We start from the raw sequence: 20,143 nt of genomic DNA, 5'->3' as shown, positions 1-20,143 counted from the left end.
GTCAGGTGATTTACTAGCATGATATTTTACAGTTTTCAGCCCCAGGCATAGAGGACCATCCCTGGAGAAAAGAGAACTTCTGCATACCATATGTTTTCCATAGTTTGGTGCTACTTACATTTTCATTAAACTAGCCAATGAAAATAAAAGCCATAGCTGAGTTTTCATTTAATTTCAGGCCTCAGAACAATGATTCAGTTTTCACAGGGGTTGTTATCTTTTCTTCTTTTCTCCTTTTTTTTTTTTTTTTAACCATAAATCTAAGAATTGGTTTCCCAGTGCACCGGTCAAAATAATCATTACTTTTTTTTTAATTTATTTTTTGTTTCCTACAGATATGTTGTAACTGCTTTAAAATGTTGTAAATGCTTTAAAATTGCTGTCTGGGGAAAAATGGGTACAAAACCAAAGCTGCAAGTGTAACCTAAAATACGTACCACTGATAAAGCACAGCTATCGACTTCGCACTACAGAGCACTGGACTTAACCTGAAAAACTTGGTATCTCATTATCAGTTTGTGTCCTTTTTGCAGCCCATTTCTATTAAGAATGGACAATCAGGTGGTTAATAAACCACCTATTAAGATTAGGAACTAGATTTTCCAGATTAAATAGAATCGATTGAATAATATATTTTAAATAAATCATGAATGTGTGAATCGATGAAAATCAAAAGTCCCTTTTATTTATATCTCTTTTCCTAAATTTCTAGTTGTTAATGTGCTTATCTCTGTCCTTGGATTTTACTGCATAGCCAAACCTTCTTTTGTGTCTTCTGCCAAGACTATAAGGAAATGTTCTCCATTGAACACTGCAGCAGTACATTGTAAACAGTGTGAAAATAGGATGAAATTTTCTATTTTACTTAGAAGACTTACTATGACTTTGTTTGACCACACATTGACAGAACTGCTGTGCAAATAGTTGCAAACAACACAGCAAAGACATCACTTTTATATATAGCTCTGGATGAGCTGAAAACATAAAGTTCAAAACACATCATCTACTCAGTGGTTTATAAAGATTGTGTAACCCACTATCTAAACTCATCTGACTAACAATGAAACCATGAGAGAGACAGGTGGTTTGTAACTGTGGATGAGTTGAACGGCCACAGTTCTCGTACAAGGAAAGGATTCAGATAATTGCTTGCTAGTCACATTAAAACAATGCTGGAAGAAAAATGTATGAATAAATGAATGAGTGAACACTGGATTAATGAGCTACTTCCTACACTTAGTGCGTGAGCTCTACTGGGATGGCAATGCATTTTCATTACGTGTCTGAATGCAACACAACGTATTATGGCCTCAATTTGCATCTGCTGTTTTGGCTGTGACACAATGAGGCCTGGAAAGCAGGGGGCTTGACCACTGCAAGGAATGCATTTCACAGAGCGTTTCTCAGCAGCAGCTGAGAACCATCCTTCTGCTTCATGTTCATGTGAGACTGACACCATGGACCTACTAAGCTGCTTCTCTGAGGAAAGTAAGGTCTGGCCAGGTTTGGCCTGCAGGCATTGCACCATGCCTAGCTGCTTCAGCCCACGAGGCAGAGCCCTGCTCAGCCACGGCCAGAGTAGCAATGGCAGAGCTGGCGGACTGACCCTGGCCAGCTTTGCCTTATGCTGCAGCACCAGCAGGCCAGCTGACCTGACCTCTTCCTTTTTTATTTTTGTTCACGTTCATCTTTATTCTTCTTCTTCCAAGGGCACATCTCAGCTTGCATGAGAGAGCCATCTGGGGTCCATAGGTGTGCCCTGCAGTATTCCATAGCAACGACCCGGGTGCATGACCCAAGGAGTCAGTTCGTTAACAGGGTGTTAACTAAGTATTTTCTGAAGCCTGGTGCCAGGCAGGCAGCTCTGGAAGCCGCAAGGGCGCTACCTTTGATTTGAGAGCATTCAAAATCAGCATTGACCTTAACAGAGATGGACTGTATTGAGTTGCTCATTGACTCCCACTGAGCTCCCTGTTCACCAGGATACCAGTTCTGCACTTCTCTGAAGGATGAAGGTGACGGCATTGGATGAGATTAGACGTCATCTTCATTACAAAAGAGCCTTTAATTATATGATATCATTGAATATCGCTCAATACTGAAGGAAAGAATTTCAAATTTCAGGCAGTGACAAGAAGAACTGGGTGCCCATCCTGGCTTCCCCAGAGGCCTCTTCTGGCGCATTATGTTGGAGCACGAGAGATGTCAAATTAGATGTTGCACAAGCAATATGGCCCAAGCACTTCTTAACTTCAGGGAGCAAGGCTTTGCAACCTACACACTCTGTGTGTAATTATTAAATGGGGGCTGATTCAGAGCCTTGACATATGAAGATAAGAACAGCCCACGGGCTCTCCATCCTTCCTTCTACACGTGTATAGATTTCAAGCAATTACTTGGAGAGGACCGGATCAAAACACCGGTTGTTTTTGAAAGCCTCAGAAAAGAGTGACCAGTTCAATCCCAAATTGCCTATTTTTTTGTGGCTGAAGCAGTATACCCAGCAATCCAGGTATTTTGGTATGACATTTTCAGAACGATACTTCTATATGCTACCCAAGAAAAGAGACATTTGAGAGCAAGAAAGGGTGCTTTTGCCATCTTGGAGAGCGAGTATGTAAGAATAGGAACCAGGCCTTATTTTCAGTCCAGCTTTTTGATTCACTGGTAAACAAGACTGCTCACACAGAGTCATTTTTGTCACTGGATTGAGACTGCTGAACAACCAGTGCATTTCAAGGACAGAGATAAGACAGCAAGCCCAGAAAACACTCTCCTCTGCTGCTAATTGCTTCACTTTAAGACCCACACAACATCAGCGATGACATTCAAGGACCTGCTGCTGCAGGGAGCTGACTGCCCTTCTGCCAGCACCTGTGCCTAACGCAGGCAGTGCCCAGCAACCCGTGCCTTGAGACACGTCAGAGCCAACCAGGCCTTCTGCCACACAGAGCTGAAAGACTCCCAGAGCTGCAGACAATGTATAGAAACAATTACACTCACTGTTGATTAGTACAATCTGCCCTTTTCAACTTAGCTGGTGTTGCCAAGTGATGAGCACACCTCTATGAGCCACACGGAAAGGAGTTCACTACTTGCTTACTTAGAGAACATGCTAAATTATGCAACCTGTTTTAATGCATCCTGCCCCCTAGGAAGACACAATTAATTTGGAACAGCAGCTGAAAAAAAACGATCAGATCTTCACCATCTACCAAATGCTAATTAGTTAATCCACGTGGCTGCACAAATGTGAGATCCATTGTCTAGTAAAGACTTACAGTTGACCATTTTCATCAGCACCTGACATCACACTGAAATAGGCTGTTGGCATACAGCCACGTTTCTATGCAGTGTAGCTGTGATACCCATTTTGTCCTGCTTAGGAAGGAGACAGCTCTTTTAATCACGTCTATAACATGCCTGTTCAGAGCAAGAAATAAGCAGTCCAGCAAGCAGAGAAGATGGTTTGGAAATCAATTATAGGATACCTTGGTGTCTGAGTGAAATTCCTGAAGCTTCATCTTCCCTTGCCACCCCCACCAAGCCGCAGCTCAGTATCTGTGTTCCAAGCAGACTCCTCAATTTTAAGGAGGGTTGAACTCAAGAGGCTGCCTCTCATTAGGACAACTGCTAAGCCTCAGCTGAAACTGAGGAGAACAGAGATTTGCACTCTGTTGAGCTTACATAGCAGGTTCCAAATAAAATAAATCAGCAGTTAGGAAAGACGGGAATCATATAACCTCTCTAAGCCCGGATTCCAAAGCAGCCAACCGCTCAAAACAAGATTTTCCTTGACGTTTTGCCTTTTTAAAATATATTTTAATTCAGATGATCATTTACCTTTCCTCTTCACACAAATGCTGTGCTGCAATTCTCCCTCCTTCCAACCCCAAACGCTAAGTTAAACAGAGCTAAGAAACTTCCATTGTGAGAAGATGCTAAGGCAGCCCGAGCTCCTGGAGGCTTGACATGAGCTGTACGTACCCTGACCTCCTGCTGCAAATACCACCATCTGTTTCAAATTACTCAGCCTGTCTGGTACATGTTATGCCCTTTCACATACATCTTTACCAGCAGACTTCAACGATCTCTCTGAAGGGAATGGTATCTTCCCCTGTAGTTTGAAGCTGAAGAAGCTACAGGACTGCGAGGGAAAAGGCAAGTTTAACTGAAGATAATGCCCCTTCCTTGCACACACTAGCAATTTTGAACTCTAGCAAATGAAACAGCATTAGTGCCAACAGCTCTGGCACTGTCTTCCCCATCCATTGCAAGGGCCATTGAACAGCTTAACAAGCACTAGATGAGTATCATTAAATCCAAAGCTGTTACCTGAGCACTTCAGCCCTTAAACCTTAAGAAACGGGGAAGCACCAGTCCCACTATCTCAGGGGAGACCTCATTCGCTGAATTTGCTGATTAGTTCCTTCATCACAGGAAAAGTAAAAAACAAAATTAGTAATAATAACAAACTTCTGTCTCTCAAGGAGCAGATAGCACTTCTTAGCATAACAATTTTTTGTCTGCTTCAGCCAAAGAAAACAGGATGGAAGGACTGCTCTCAAGTTGTTCCTGGATTGAAGAACATACTGCCAAGAAATCTCTTCAGATTATAGCCCTCCTGTTAAGAACTTACAGAGCAAATGAGTAAGTTTATTTCTCAAATGAAATTATTATTTTTAATTCTTTTCCACACAACCCAGTTTGAAACTGGCAAAATACAAGCTATTAGGTCTTCTATCAACCCTGCCTCCCATCGTTACCCAAAGGCAGTCTAAAATACATTATTTAAATGCAATTGTTTAAATGCAATCCAAATGCAATTCTTTCTATCACATACCCATGCAGAGGCAATCTAAATGCAGAAGAAAATGCTGAAGAAAAATATGCTGTTTTTAATATCAAGTCAGAACTAAGACACTGTCTCCAGTACAAAATGGCCTGGAATACCATGCCAATGAACTAATACCGCTGTCACAGTAAATAGTAAAATACTGCATGCCTCAATGAACAGAATGAGCTGCTCCTTTTCACTCAGTGCTTTGTTGGTTTAGCCTATGTTAGCAGATAAAGAGGCTCAAGAGCTGGTTTCAATGAAGAAAAAAACAAAAACAAAACAGAACTAGTAAAATCTAATTGTCATTAGTATTTAATCATCTATAAAAAATAAACCAGCACTCCCAGTTTACATCTCATTGCACACGATCAAAGCAGGCGTTCAGTTTTAACACAGGACACAGTGACACCCACCAAGGGACAGTGAAGAATACACTCAAGCCACCAAAACAGGGATGTGTACCGAGCCACGAGGACTTCAACTCACACTGCACCTATCTGAAAAGTCTTATCACCTAACTGAAAGTCTTATCAAAAGCAAAACCCATCACGTTCCTGGTTTGGGGTCTAGAATCCTCACAAATACCAAATTACATTTTCAGAAAACCTTTCAATACATAAAAGCAAGCAAATCTCTGGAGAATTCCACACTTCTCCACATAAAGCAAGAAGGAGCAGAAGCACTGGTTCAATTCAACAACGCACGTCAGCTTTATTAGACTGCTGTGTTGACAAGAACTAGCGGTAGCGGTGCAGCTGCAGGGTGTTGCGCCTCCTCCAGGCAGCGCGACGGGAGCCACCAATGGTGTGATGGAATTTGTGGCCCTTGCCCAGACCGCGGCTCTTCCTCCCGGCTGACGTCAGCCCACGCATCTCTCTGTGCTTGTGGACGGGCCTGGTGATCCACTGCGTGTCGGGGTTGCGGCGGATGGCCTTGTGGAAGGGATCGATCAGGATCACCTCGAAAAACTTGTAAGTGGAATCTTCACCCACCCAATAGGAGTTCAAGACTCTCAGAGCCCCACAGTGCCGGCCAGCACGCTCCTGGAGGAGAAAAATCAACGCAAAACGCTGTAAAACCATGGAAGCAGGGACAGCCTTCGTGTGAAAGGATACGAATAACCCAAACCTAGTTTTTTTCTAGAATTTTTCATTTGCTCTGAGCAAAACACTCTCCTCAAAAGAACCACACAAATCTCTGGCAACAAAAACACCTGAAGAAGTGATGTTCAAAAAAAAATGCCGTATTCGACAAAGGCTGCTGGAATTCTTAGGTGAGACAGGTTTTAAAGAATGTAATGAGGAATGCATTTGGTTGACAAAATAAAGAACTATTCCACGTGCAGAAGAGCCCTGTAAGCCACACTTGGGGCCGCCAAACAATTTTGAAAACTGTGAAAGACCAATCAATCTGAATGTCCAGAGTTGCTGAGGAAAAAGGCCTGGAGGACAGAAGCTCATATTGATAGGAAAAAAGAGGAACAGTTGATGTAACAAGCCTTCGATATGCCTTTCCTATCCTTGGCTGCAGTTGGAAAGAAACAGTCCTTGTTCAAGCAAAGAGAAAATAAGTTGAGTTACAGAACTCCATCTGCCTCTCCTGTCAAGATCTCCCCTTTTCACCCTAGGACATTATCATCATCACTACAGATCCATCCAACCTCTACCTCAAACCTATTACTACAGATGTGCACCAACACCACCAGCTTACAACCTCTTGCATATTTCATGTCTTCCATTTCTCTGCACGTGGCAGTGACACATACTAAACATTAAAATAACAATCACCCTCAGCTAACTTCTAGATGACAGGGATGACAGTGACAATCAAGGTTTGGCATTTCTAGAACATCTTTATCTGAAGAACAGAAGCCTTCCAGGAGAAAACAAGCCAGATTCACAACATTTTGGACTAAATAAGAGGGCCAACAACCTCTTTTCATGAGCTGTCACCAGAACCAAGCAGTTATATGGTATTCCCGAATGTCTGATATGAGCACCATGAGCACTCAAAACAAAGCTTTTAAATTTAAACTCATCACTTTTGTTAAAAAATAAAAAGTAAATGGAACAAAGAAACAAAACCATAACCACCCTGTAAACAACTTCCTGCTGAAATAGGAATGCTTTTTTGGTTCTGGGAAAAGTCATCTGCTTAAAGATGTACAAGAATGGAGACTGCTCACTGCCTTTACAATGCCTCTTCTGGGGAGTGCTAGTCAGTATTGCTCTAAGTCTTGCAGCTTGTTTTTTTTTCCATACATGAGAAGTACAACTGCAGCATTAAGAAATATAACAAAGTTCTCCTGGATGGAATGTCTCAATTGTCAGCATTTTAGCAGGTAACAGCATTGTTTAACTATTTAAACTACCAATCTTCAAGCTTATGAGCCAGAGATACTTTTAACTTCAACATGCCTCTGGCATGCTGTTTTCAGAGTATGATACAGCTAAGTACACTGCACAGCACTCCTACTATACAAACAGGTGCTGCAGTCTTTAAGGCAGGAATTTACTTGTGTTTTGTGAAAGGACCACTGTCTAAAGCTGCTAATACATACAACACGGTAGGGAACATAAAGGCAGGATTTAGCAGTGACTGCAGTCACACAGTTCAGCATATTTGAATTTCAGTTTCTCATACCCAGCTCTTTGTTTTTCAGGCCTTTGTCAGTTGTATGTCTTTCATTACAAGTATTGCAGCGTGCTTCTGAAAGAAGCATATCCCAGAAACTTCAACAAACCACCTTAGTGGTTCTTTCCACATCCCCACATGCAGAGTGTGAATAGGTTTCACTCTTTTGTCTCAAAACAGCTTTTCAAGACACTCTGGTGCTCTCCTGCCATCAATACTCAAGATCTTTTACCTAATACATTAGAGAACAGTTACTGATTTGGTCACTAAGCCTTTTCCACTTTTATAGACAAGGTGCAACCCCAATTATCTGAGCAATAACCAAAACAGTCACCTCTGCTACAGACTGAAGACTGCGGGCGAACTTGAGCTGGTTGACACCGTGATGCACAGGCTTCCCATAGGTTGCACCTTTTGGGACAGGGCGCTTCCGACCACCACGACGAACACGGACACGGTAGATAACATAACCTAGAAGAAATGGCCATTTAGTGTACAAGCACACCTTATGGTAAGGCAATTCACATACTGCATTGCCAACCCCAAAGGCTTTGCATGAAATGCTGCAATAAAGCAGGTCTTTACACTTGTCCCCACTGAAACCTACAACTCTTAAGTCTAGCACAGAGCACTTGTGTTACCTCCATTATAAGCGAACAGAGTGGTGTACAGCTGTTGGGACTTCTTCAGTTCCGAAACAGACTTTAGAGCACCTTTTCATTATGCATTTCCATATAAACTAAGAAGACCGGTGCCACAACTCACAAAAAATCCACCCCCACCCCAAAAGGCAATAAAAGAACCCCAAAACTAAAGGGCCATGCAGAAAAAGCACCATTCAAAAAGCACTGAAGTACAAGTTACCCATAAACTCCACTGAAACATGAGGAAATGAAGCAAACCTCACAAATAGGAACAGAAGTTTATACTCTTTACTTTCACATCATGACAGAGAACAAACATGGTGACTTGCTTCAAGGATTTCCTCAAGTTACAGACAGATGTCCACTTTCCCTCAGTTAGTTTGTTTTTCTGATCAGTAACTGTTTCTTACTGATCATAGAAATTAAGTAACTTTATCCTCACTCAAGTACAGACAGATATCAAGTAACTTGAGAAAAAGTCTGTCCTGAGGAAGAAACCTCCTTGCTCCAAACCTACCTACTAAAAACACTGGTCAGTGCTACCATAAGGCAGCACAAGGAGAATTACAGCCTGAATGCACTCAATCTTCATCTGCCCAATTGCTCGCAGGGGACATTAACTCAGATTACACGAAATACAGTTTTGGGCTGTGGGCACTGCTACGAACTGAACATACTTGTAAGTTTATTTAATTCAGGACACTTCAGGCTTTTCCAGGACATTCAAGTTTCTCACTTTGTCATTCTACTACCAGTCACAGAAGGAAGCAAGTTGACAAAACCATGGTCACTGCATCACCAGGCATTCTTCACCTCCTTGTCTCATTACCTTGCTTGGCCTTATATCCCAGCCTGCGAGCTTTGTCTGGCCTGGTTGGCCGGGGAGCGCGATGCAAAGCAGACAGCTGGCGGTACTGCCAGCAGCGCACGCGAAGGAGGAAACGCATCACATCTGACTGCTTTTTCCTCCATAGCTCCTGGATGTACTTGTAGGCACCCATGTTTGGTTACCTGCTGAGAAAAGAGATCAGTGAAGGCAGCAAATCTGGCTCCAGAACTGCACAGCTTCCAATAGAAAGATACTGCACTAAACCATACATACAAGATCAAAGGTACCTAACATGCTTTCATGCTTTTTTGAATCACTGGTGCACTTGGTAATATGGCTCACATTTAGCAGCCTACATTTAGCATGAGACACACAGCCGTTAACACTGACAGCAATTATCATCCATTCCACAGAACACTTTGGGTCAGAAGGAACCCTGAAGCCCACCCAGTTCCAACCTCACTGCTGTGGGCAGGGCTGCCAGCCACCAGTTCAGGCTGCAGAGAGCTCCATGCAACCTGGCCTCAAACACCTCCAAGGATGAGGCATCCACAGCTGTGCCAGGGCCTCACCACTCTAAGTGAAAAATCTCCTATTTCATTTTCTTAACGTTTGTGAAGAATGCATAAGTTGTTCTCTAGCACTCCTCATCCATGGAGCTACTGTTTCATGATTTGCAAACATTATTAAAACGGAGAGTTAGCACCTGACTCGCTTTAAAAGTTGCTCTTTAAAGAGGTATGTGACTGTGAGTGGCCTAGTTTTTACTATAAACATGGTTTAAGCACCTCTAGGACCTGCTTAACTCTCACACACCTGGAGAGCTCAGATTCCAGCAGATGTAAGTCAACACCATCATGCCACCACTCCAAACACAATTAAAAGCAATCAAACAAAAAGTTCCCCGTGCGAAAAGCACCCCACGCTCTTTTCTGTGAATCAGCCCAGCCGCAGCCGACCTCCCCCCACCCCATATCAGGTCCGCATCACGGCACGACCATCGCAACACCGCACGCCAGGCGCCTAACCCAGGCACGCGGCCGTCCACCCTCGCAGCCCCTCCCGCCCGGCCGCTCCCGGCCCTCAGCCTGCGATCAAGCCGCACGGCGAGGCGCGGCCCACGGGCCCCGCACCATCTCGCCGGGCTCTGCCGCTCGCCCGCCCGCCGAAGCGGCCACATCCCACCCCGCCAGAGCCGCACCGCGCAGGGCCGGCAGCGAGGCAGGCGAGCGGCCGGCAGGGAACGGGGATGGGAGCGGATGGAAGGCCAGCCGAGCACGGACGTACCCGGACCTGATGGCGCCCGACGCCGGAAAGAAAGAGGCCCCCCTCCCACACCCCCTTGCGGCGGCACCGCGCTTCCGGCAGCGGCCCCGGCGCCTCACGGGTAACGTAGTCCCGTAGGGGGAGCGCAGCCGCTCGCCTCCGCCGCCCGGCGGCCCCGCCCCTCCGCGGGCCCGCGACAGCCAATCAGCTGCAGGGGGCGTGTCCCGGGGCGGCTCAATGGGGCGGCGTGGGACGCTGAGCCCAGGTGCGCGGTCGCGCGGGGGCGGGGGGCGGTCGGGGCCGGGGGCGCGCGGCGGGCACGGCTTGGGGCAGGAGGTCGGGGCACGGGCAGCGCCTGGAGCACCCCGTGAGAGCCCCGAACCCGCCGGTTTGGGCCGTACAAAAGCGGTTAAAAATAAATCCTAAAAGGAAGGCGTGAGGGTTCCTAAAAATAAAAATGACGAATCCTAAAATAAAAATTCCTAAGGGAAAATCTTGTCGGCACCTCAGTCCCTGTCCCGAGCCGCTGGCCTTCCGCTGCGTGCGTCTGCACCGAGCCTGCTGCGGAGCAGCGCTGTGCCTCGTGCTGCGGGCTCTGCTGTCCCCGTCCCGGGGCGGCAGCGTTCCTGAGTGGACTCGGGGCTCACTGAGGAGCGTAGCGAGAGCTGGGCCTTCCCTGCCCACAGCCAGCCCCTTGCGACCGTAAATGTGTGCCCAGCAGGGCCTGTGCCCGTCAATTCCCAGTGTCACACTGTGTCACATTGGCGCGGCAAGAGCCCACCGGCTTCTGCAGGCTGCCCGCTGCGATCAGCCCCGCTCACAGCCTCACACAGACCCCGAAGCCTCAGCGCTGCCCTGTGCCTCTGACCGCAGTGCCTCCCAGTTCTGTCTGTGCAGGCCAGAAGTGCCGTGCGTGTCCCGCTCGTGTCCCTGCCGCTGCCGGCCCCGTCGCACGGCTGCATTTGGACAGCGCTCGCCACCCGCCGGCCTGGGGACGATGGGGAAGGGCTACAAGGTGGTGGTCTGCGGAATGGCGTCTGTGGGGAAAACTGCGATTTTGGAGCAGCTTCTCTATGGAAAGCACACTGTCGGTGAGGTGGTTTTGTCTTTTGTGTGTGTGTGGATCGTTTCCTTGGGCAGAACGTTGTGTGAGGACACAAAGGTGGTGACTCAGGGACACTCACTGTGCAGAGGGAGGACAAGAGCATGGCCTGGGCTCATCTGGGCTCATCTCAGGGCCTTCTCTGGGACTCGTGGGCACTAACACCTTCCAGAAGTGGTTTGGAAGAGCCCTTCTGTGGTGTTCCTGGTTCCAAACTACAGGAGTGCTTAAAAAGAAACAAATACAAAAACAGATGCTTTGCTCACTGCCCATTTACATGAGGAGTATGCAAACAAGAAATATGTTGTTCCCTGAAAGATCAGAATCATAGAACCATAGATGCTTTTGATGCCTGAAAGGTAAATAGATATGATATTATAAATGGGGAGACTGCTTAGACTTCTGTCATGCCTTCTTAGAACTTTCCTTGGTTTGGTTTTGGCTCATGGTTAATCAAAGTGCTGGAAAAGAAAGCAGCTCTGCTTTAGGTCCTTCTCTGGGCTCCAAGGGCTGTGCAGGAGGAGCATGGAACCACCCGCCCAGGTATCAGATGAAGGGCAGCAAATGGTGTCTGCAGGGGGGGGATCTCAGAGCTTTGACAGAGGGCATCCAGTGTCTGTTTTGTAGGCTGGTACATTCAGTGCTGGGGTGAGATGTTGGATAAATATTAGGATTTCTAGCTGGCTGCTTGGCAGGCACTGTGCCTCTAAAATGCATTGATGAGAGGAATTTGCTTGCAAATCATGATGCTGAGCTCTATGCAAATACCCTTGTTTCAAAGGAGGATTTCCCCTAATGTTGCAGCAACACCTGCTTCCAGCATCCTACCAGCATCCTGCACAGCCCCCTGTAGCTCTCAGCACGAGCTCCAATGCCTGCAGGCTGTGAATTTTCCCTTGGCCCGTCCCTCACCTGCCCTGCCAGGTGACCCTCAGTGCTGTGCTATCCCTGCTTCCTTCCGCTGCTCCCTGTGCTGAGCCCCAGGAGCTATTTCTGGCTGCTCCTGAGCGTGGCTGTGGTGGCATTGCGTAATGGCAAGATGCTCACTGACATAACGGGAAAGCCGCGTGCGTGTCCCCAGTCACTCCCTGATGCTCTGCCTGGCTTAGCACCGAGCGGCACAGACCTTCCCCTCCTCTCCCAGGAGGTTTGCTTTCTTTCTGTCATTGCTTTCCAGGGTTAATAGCGAGCCACAAGCCTGTCAGTGCCAGTGAGCCTGCTGCTGGCTTGCCTTCACAAAGGAGTGGTGGCACAGCTGCTGCAGGAAGTGATTAGTGTCCTCCGAGGCTTCACGCTGCTATACTGAGCCTTGGCTTTGAGCCCCTGCTCCTGGCTGTGAGTTGAGAATGCTGCTGAAGGCCCAGCAGCACTGCAGGGTTTTTCCTAGGAAAATTTGCTCTTTTGGTTTGCTCCCTGGCTTGTCATGGATGAAGTCCCTTCATGGTCAGCAGCTAGCCCTCCTGCAAACGACGTTAAATTGTTAGTGAGTGTCCAGAGCAGGGCTGCAGAGATGGGGAAGGGTCAGGAAGACGAGATGTTTGAGGAGTGGCTGAGCTCCCTGGATTTGCTCAGCCCAGAGCAGAGGAGCTGAGAGGAGGCCACATGGCAGCTGCAGCTTCTCAGAGGGAGTGGAGGAGCAGAGCTGAGTTCTGCTCTCTGTAACAGGGACAGGGCCTGAGAGAATGGCATGGAGCTGTGTCAGGGAGGGGCAGGTTGGATATCAGGAAAAGGATGAGGCGAGTCCTTGGCTGGCAAAGGAAGCTGCTCCCACCTAACATCAGTAGTAGCCGCCACTGTGTGCCCCAAGGGAAGTTACTGGCACAGTTCAGGCACACAGTGTGTCTGCAAAGAAGGAAAGTGCTTTTCCTTCAGTAGCGCCTCTGCACAGTGAGGGCTTAGAAAGTAGTATCCTGCCTTGGGAATGCCTCTGGTACCTCAACCTGTGGGAAGCTGATCAGCTAAAGGGAAGGAGATGAGAACTCTTCCAATAGAAAACACTGTTTTCCTTATCTCTGCCTCCTGACTGCACAAATAGCTGTATGGGCAGGTTGCTTATGACCAGCTGCTTCAAGTCATCTAGCTAGCTGGGAATGAAAACTGTGTGTATGAATGAAAACTCGCTAGAACCCACAGTCAGAGAATTTGCCTTGTCAGGTCTCAACCTGGGGGACCTGGGGTTTTAGCTGAAAGACTTTCACAGCTCAAAGGTTTGGGACTCATAAGCGGAATGAAGCATTCACAGACCTTTGTTTCTTAAATAAATAGAACTGGAGTTAGCTTTGGTTTTTAGAAGTGCATGAAAATGAAGCCAAGCTTATGTAACAGAAGGTCACACTCATAGCTCTGGTTGATGGGACCAGCACCTAACTAGCAGCTAAATCCAGACATGTCAGCTCCTGTCGGTCCAGCTCTTCTCTGAGTCGTGTATTTCCTCATCTTTAGCCTGGTTTCCAAAGAAACCATGACATTGATTGCTGTAATGCTAGCTCCCCTTTCCCCTGTGGCTTCCAAACCTGAAAGCTGGTTCCATCTGTCCATTCATCTGCATCACAACAGTGGATACTTCCAAATCTGTTCCTGTAGGTTAGGAAAACGGTGGCAGGAGTGAGAGCAAAGCCACCCGTGCTGTGGCAGCCTGTGAGCAGCAGGTCTGGTGGAGCTGCCTTCGCCCCTGGCAGAGGAGCAGGACAGCGGGGGACACCCGTGAAGTCAGCAACGTGGCAGGGGAGGTGGTGGTGCCAGGCACTGGGCTTCCCTCATCGGTTCTGCTGCTTGTACAACAGCTTGCCCAGCACATGTCTGAATGGAGGTCAGGAAAGTGTTGGGATGGGATGTGCTAACCGGATAGCAGTGTCAGCAGCATTTGGCTAACACACAGTCTGGGCTTTAGAAGTAAAGCCTAGAACAGTGACACGGGTATGACTGAAAACTGTTTGTTGAGTAACCTACTTGCAGTGCTTCCTCCCCCTGCGTGTGCAGGTGAAATTTCACCTCTGGAAACTGATCCTGATGCACAAATTCCAGGTCCTTCCAAAGTGTCCCATCCCCCACTCTGCCATTTAACATCAAAATTTGTTGCTCTGTTCTGCTGACTTGCCTCACAGATCTTAATTTTTCCTCTTCATTTTCAAGGAGGATGTTAAAAGACATAATTTCCACTGCTACTTTTAATGCCATTAGGAAGAGACTGTCACAGGAGAATGCAGATATATTAAAGACTGTTAAATTACAGTGCAGCATTTAGGTGATAAAAACCTGCCCAACATTATTCATGGCTTTCTAAAAAGAAAATGCAGGTACTTATGGTTCATTCCTTCTTGCCAAAACGATATTTACTGATGCTGGATTCTTCCTTGACCTGTCTGTACAATGAGATGAAGCAGAGCAAGACAAAATAGTGCTATATCCAGAAGACCTACTTTTGTCTTTAAAAATGCCCTTGTAACACATTCTCCAGCTTGCACAGAGTGTGTTCACTCTTTCTGTTTTTATTAACCTTTGTTTTGCTCTGCTCTTAGTTGTGCTCATGCTAGCATGGCTATATTTGGAAGCAAAATAAATTAATTGGTTGCAAACTAAAATGAGTTTTGATCTATGCAGGCTGCACAAAGAGGGGCAAAGAGAACAGCTTGTGCCACTTTCCTGCTCGGGAATGCTGCATATATCATGGGAAACCATGCGCGTGGGTGGAATTCTTTAGCTTGTTTGTCAATGCGAAGTATTTTGAATACTGTCACTGAATATAGCAAAATCCTTATTTTCACAGGCCAGATAATCCCTCGTGTTTTCTTAAACAATGCACTAATGTGGTCCCTTTTTGGCAGACAAAGGGAACAATGCGGTACTCGTTACTGTAGCCCTGCACCAGGGAACAGTCCCTGTGCATAGGAATGCAGTGGAGGCAGAAACATGCAGAGGTTTATGAGAATTCTTCAAACTAACCCTGAAAGTAGCCCAGCTGCAGTATGCAGTTTGTTGGGACCTGCAGCCATATGGACGTGCACCCAGGGTGATCATGAAGCTAAGGAGATCCATGTGTTTTCAGGGTCTGGCTTGGAAAGTAAGGTTTAATTAATTCAGAGCAAGGTACCTCATATTACCTCCCATTTACCATGGGAAGGGGAAGGAAGGAGAGCTGGTATGCAGATAGTTACCATGGAGCACATGATATATATGGGAGCTTGATACCTTGTGCATGCTCTTACCCTGCAGTAAATGAGCTCGCTCCTATTAGCAAATCTGAGTCATGTTAAATCCCTAAGGGATGGAAAAAGCTCACTGTGCGTTTGGGTAAATATAGCATGCAACTTTGCTTGCATGCAAACATCCTCTCCCCTGTTGGGCTTGGTTTCACTTGTTGGTTAGTTGTACCAATGCATGTTCATTTCCAGAACTGTTCCTATGGCTCCTGCTTCTGCAGTACAATCCAGCCCAGCATGAAGCTGAGAAGCAGGCTCAAGATGTCAGTACTTGCCTCTCTGGTGTTCCTTGGCTCTTTTTCCCTAAGGGTATGTTTGGGCAGGCCCGTTTGCAGCGTGTTTGGCAGAGAGCTGGTACACTGGGTGGTTGGAGTTTGGGAAACCTGAGGGAAGAGCCATATATCTTATCACATCCTGTGCTTACATGTCGTATAGATTAATTTTACAGGCTCGTATATTAGATGGTTGTATTTATATAGTGTCACTACTGTAAAGAGCTGGTGATCTATGGATACAACCCTTGCATGACAATTGAGGTTGAATCCAGGTCAGATCACCTTGGAAAAATATGAGCTGAAAGCTATTGCAGGGTAAAGTTCTGCCGCACCACAAGCATTTATTATGGTGGTGCTGTACTTACACCAGCTGACCCTTCCTGCTTGTTTTAAGACAGGTTTAGAAGAGGGTGCCACAATGGAAGATGTGTACTTGGCATCGGTGGAGACGGACCGAGGGGTGAAGGAGCAGCTGCGGCTGTATGACACCAGGGGTCTGCAGGAGGGCGTAGAGCTGCCCAAGCACTACTTCTCTGTTGCTGATGGCTTCATCCTCGTGTATGCCATCACCAGCCTCGAAGCCTTCCAGAGAGTTGAACAGCTCAAAAAAGAGATTGATATCTTCAGAGACAAAAAGGAGGTAAATGCATGGTGCCCTAGCTGCTTGGCTTATTGGCATATCAGTGATAGGAAGTTAATGTTACAAAGCATAAGGTTGGGCTCTGTAAAACTTGCATAGAAAGGAAAACAAGTGTACCCACAGCCTTGGGCAATCCAGCCAAAGGGAGCTTTCTCCTGATGGGGAAGCCTCATTCACATGCTGTGCAGCTCAAACAAGTAAAGTGGTGTTTTTTTTTTCTTACTTCCTCTACCACAGCTAAAATCCAGTTAGCTGAATGCATCAGTTTGGACACTTATGAGTAATAAACCATATGGTCTACAGCAGTGCAGTTCTTATGTTATTTTTTTTTCTTAGGTATTGCACACGGGAAGTCAAGTGCACAGAATAATGTAACGAAGAACATTATTTTTGTTTGTTTTGTATTCACATACTTGATGGCTTACAAACTAGTGTAACTGACAGTGGGTCTCCCAGACATTAGTCAATTGGCAAAGCAGCTTTAATGTAACTTAACAACCATATTGAATCAATTCAATTGTGTGAAATGACTGCTCTATTTTCCCTTAGAAAGCAGCTAGTGTTTTCAGCTGACAGTGTTCCAGCTTAGCTAAACAAATATAACTTGCATGTGGCATTAGCATTATGGCTTTTCTTACAGTATCTTTGTGTTCTCCAGTAGCTTTCCCTGCTAAATGTCTTTAGCCTACAGCTCTCCAAATGTCTATTTTATGCTGTTTAGAAAAAGAAAAGTGCATGAAGAATTAATTGGGTAATGGCAGGGAGAGACTTTCCAAAGAGTAACTTGGGCAGTATTTGCAGAAGTACTGCAGGAAGGCAGGCTCAGAGCTTGATGGCAAAAATGGAGGCAGAGAGGTATGTTGGCTGGCATGAGCTGCATGCTGTCAGGGTACAGATGTCAGGAGTATGGCAGTTGGCCACAGCCAACATGTGACAAGCAGGACATTCACCCAGACACTGTGTTTCTTGAGGGTGACGCAATTGAAAAATAGTGGTGCCCACAGCAGGCTGGATAAATCAGTTTTATTCCTCTGATTTCTACTGCGTACAAAATAGTCTCTGAAGGTGAGATCAAGAGTCCTTAAAAAAGCACCAGCAGCCTTTAAGTCTCTGCAGCCATAACCAGATTCAGGATGCATCTCCATCTGTGGTGCCTCTGAGCTGGCAAGCCTTTGCCCCGCCAAGCAGCCAGCCCTGTACCACGCAGCCAGAGCTGTAAAGCACAGGTGGCAGCCTCCTGCCTCTCCTCAGCATGCTCCTCAAAGCGTGGCCTATTTTTGTACTGAATGGAGATTGTCTTCTCTTATGCTGGCAGAGTTTGACCATAGGCAAAATTCCGTTGGTAAAAGTACTGGAAAATGATAGCTTCTTACAAAGGGGTGAACGCCTACTCAAACAGCATGGGCTGCTGTAGAAAGGAAAGGGAGCCTCAGAGCTCGCAAGAACAGGACATACATCTCTAGCTAGAGAGAAACAGGAGACATCCCAGGGGCAGCCTGATGAGCAGGAAAGGGCTAGTGGGTGTTGCCATGGCCAAAAGCCCAGTTGTGGGGCGAGGACTTCATTATTTTAGATTTGTCAAACCACCATGCAGTGCAGAGATGAGAGCAGAGTTCAAGTAAGGACCTTGCACTATAAATACAGGCATGATTTCCCCCATTGGCTGATGCTGTTAAAACATTTTTAGAAAGTGGTTAAGTTAAATCAAGCAGGAACGGTAGCTTTAAGGGACTACATTCAGTGCTGGCTGAAGGAGAGGCAGCAGGCAGCCCCCAGGCCTGTCTACACCTGCTGCCTGGGATGCAAACAGGCTGGGCAAAACCCTTGTATCCACGCCTTCCGTGCTGCCATAAACCATTTCTCAAGCACCCACAGCTCTGACTGACTCAAATGCCACTCTCTAGGGTTACTTACTTCTTACTTAGCTAAGTACTTACTTACTTGAGTAACTCTAAAGTTACTTACTTCTTACTTCTTTAGGGCAGCTCAATCGCAAAGTAAATGGAGAATAGGACTGTTTAACTTCTGCTCTTTTGGGTATGGCTTCCCTTTAAGCAGCCTGTGGGCTAAGTCTTGCATATCTTATGATTAAAGCAGCTCCCAGGCCGCAACTAGACAAGGCAGGTTTGAACCCCAGACCCTACCCTTCCAAATCGTATGCAATTTGAGCCAGTGCTGAGCTAAAGAACAGGCCTGAATTGTGTTACTGATGTCTGCTGTTTGTTTACAGGCACTGTGAACAGTGGATGCTCTTTGCACAAAGCTCACCCGTTCGTTTCATTTGTAGGTAACAGTTATCATACTGGGAAATAAAACGGACCTCCTGGAGCAACGACAAGTGGAAACAGAAGCAGCGCAGCAATGGGCAAGGGCTGAGAAAGTGAGACTGTGGGAAGTGACTGTGACAGATCGGAAAACACTGCTTGAGCCATTCACTTTCCTAGCGAGCAAACTCTCCCAGTCCCAGAACAAATCAACATTTCCCTTGCCTGGAAGGAAGAGCAAAGGGAATAACTGCGATAACTAAGCTCCCTTTAATGCTGTCTGCCGTAGCCAGGTGCAGCCTAAATCCTTTCTATGCCTTTTGCTTCACGCGGTTTCACTTAAAGCAATAATCTCATTCAGCAATAAATCAGCAAGCTTATGGCTAAGAGGTATTTTTCCTTCTTGTGGACTTGGCTTGAAAAAGTCACTGGTGGTGAAGCCTTAAAAAGCACTTAATGCTGGCAGTTACCTTGCAATAAGGCTGAGGAGGGGAGAAGAGGGTGGGAAAAGGCATGGGCTTACCTCTTCTGCAGGGGCTTAGACTGTCCCTGGGTACCCAGAGAGGGAAACTATCCTTCAGATCTATGGCACTTGTTCACACACAGAGCTACCTGTAGTGAAGATATAAATGTGGAGAGAGAATATGTCTGAAACAGCAGCAGTCCTTTGACCTTAAGCAGGGAGCCCCTTGGCCACAGGGTTTTGGATACTGCAGGGGGCTCGGGGTCAGGGTGCTGTTGCAGAAGTGTTGGGGCATGAGGAGTAAATGCAAACAGATTTACATGCCAGAGCTCTGTTAGTGTCTGAAAATAAGTGAAGAGGGAAACAATGTCTCGTGGGAGATCCTAGATCAGATCTACCCTAACATGAAGCTTGTCAGCAAAGTCTGGCAAGTAGTGCCTTCAGCTCAGGAATTTATTTGTACAAACCAGAAAAGCTCTCACAGCACTCATTAATTTAACTGTGACCTGATGGACAACATAGCAGTATGAAGTTTTGTTCCAACATGTCCAGTGCAAATCAGTCACACTGACATAGGTGCTAATTTTGTTCAGAAATGGTATGGAACAACTTGGTAAGCAGGAGGTACCTCACCAGGCTCTGCTCAGTGCCTTGTGAAAGTTTCCTGCCCAGCTAGAGAGTGAAGCCACAGCAACCCACAGCCTGAACAAGGCTGCAGGCTGGAGTACAGCCAGTACAAAGTGCTGCACTGCTTGGTGAGAGGGGCTGAGGAGTGAAGGTTGCTGCCTGTTGGGAACAACCTCACAGCAAATGCACAGAAATCCCTGTATAAATGGCCTCGGTCTTAAAGTGCTGTACATTGTACAGCAGCAGGAGCACAGCTTTATGTGCTGGATTTGACGCTCTGCATTGGTAAACCTGTTCCAGGTCAGTCTGTTAGCACACCAAATAAAACTGATTATAAAGAGACAATGGAGTGGCTGTTCC

The 20,143-nt window shown here is 46.5% G+C and overlaps 2 protein-coding genes across 8 annotated transcripts; one reads left to right on the top strand and one right to left on the bottom strand.

Annotated features, from left to right (window-relative positions):
• Window positions 1-5,526: 5,526 nt before the first annotated feature.
• RPL15 (ribosomal protein L15) lies at window positions 5,527-10,328 on the bottom strand. Of its 3 annotated transcripts, none has more exons than XM_052692277.1 (4): window positions 10,235-10,328; window positions 8,948-9,132; window positions 7,809-7,945; window positions 5,527-5,883 (listed from the first exon to the last, which is right to left on the bottom strand). In XM_052692277.1, the coding sequence occupies exons 2-4, from the start codon at window positions 9,117-9,119 to the stop codon at window positions 5,578-5,580; spliced, it is 615 nt and encodes a 204-aa protein (XP_052548237.1). In that variant the 5' UTR covers window positions 9,120-9,132; window positions 10,235-10,328; the 3' UTR covers window positions 5,527-5,577. The 3 variants fall into 3 exon arrangements, with proteins under 3 accessions (XP_052548237.1, XP_052548238.1, XP_052548239.1); XM_052692278.1 differs by having other exon boundaries at window positions 8,948-9,129; XM_052692279.1 differs by having other exon boundaries at window positions 8,948-9,129; window positions 10,241-10,262.
• An 88-nt stretch (window positions 10,329-10,416) lies between these two features.
• NKIRAS1 (NFKB inhibitor interacting Ras like 1) lies at window positions 10,417-19,080 on the top strand. Of its 5 annotated transcripts, none has more exons than XM_052692265.1 (5): window positions 10,417-10,478; window positions 11,097-11,304; window positions 15,707-15,823; window positions 16,188-16,429; window positions 18,717-19,080. In XM_052692265.1, exons 2-5 carry the CDS (start codon window positions 11,211-11,213, stop codon window positions 18,954-18,956), a joined length of 693 nt encoding a protein of 230 aa, XP_052548225.1. In that variant the 5' UTR covers window positions 10,417-10,478; window positions 11,097-11,210; the 3' UTR covers window positions 18,957-19,080. The 5 variants fall into 5 exon arrangements, with proteins under 5 accessions (XP_052548225.1, XP_052548224.1, XP_052548226.1 ...); XM_052692264.1 differs by having other exon boundaries at window positions 10,418-10,478; window positions 11,087-11,304; XM_052692266.1 differs by having other exon boundaries at window positions 10,419-10,478; window positions 11,111-11,304.
• The last annotated feature ends 1,063 nt before the right edge of the window (window positions 19,081-20,143 follow it).

The sequence above is a fragment of the Tympanuchus pallidicinctus genome, unplaced genomic scaffold (genome assembly GCF_026119805.1).
Source record: "Tympanuchus pallidicinctus isolate F22 unplaced genomic scaffold, pur_lepc_1.0 scaffold3, whole genome shotgun sequence".
NCBI lineage: Eukaryota > Metazoa > Chordata > Aves > Galliformes > Phasianidae > Tympanuchus > Tympanuchus pallidicinctus.
This window is presented reverse-complemented; position numbering and strand designations above follow the sequence as displayed.

Excerpts from the sequence above, each read along its gene's own strand:
- RPL15 (XM_052692277.1), bottom strand. The coding sequence starts at position 9,119 with ATGGGTGCCTACAAGTACATCCAGGAGCTATGGAGGAAAAAGCAGTCA. Across the intron at positions 7,946-8,947 it reads GGGATATAAGGCCAAGCAAG|GTTATGTTATCTACCGTGTC; the intron begins GTAATGAGACAA and ends CATTTCTTCTAG. Across the intron at positions 5,884-7,808 it reads GTCTTCAGTCTGTAGCAGAG|GAGCGTGCTGGCCGGCACTG; the intron begins GTGACTGTTTTG and ends TTTCTCCTCCAG.
- NKIRAS1 (XM_052692260.1), top strand. The coding sequence starts at position 10,920 with ATGTGTGCCCAGCAGGGCCTGTGCCCGTCAATTCCCAGTGTCACACTG. Across the intron at positions 11,305-15,706 it reads CTATGGAAAGCACACTGTCG|AACTGTTCCTATGGCTCCTG; the intron begins GTGAGGTGGTTT and ends GTTCATTTCCAG. Across the intron at positions 15,824-16,187 it reads TTGGCTCTTTTTCCCTAAGG|GTTTAGAAGAGGGTGCCACA; the intron begins GTATGTTTGGGC and ends GTTTTAAGACAG.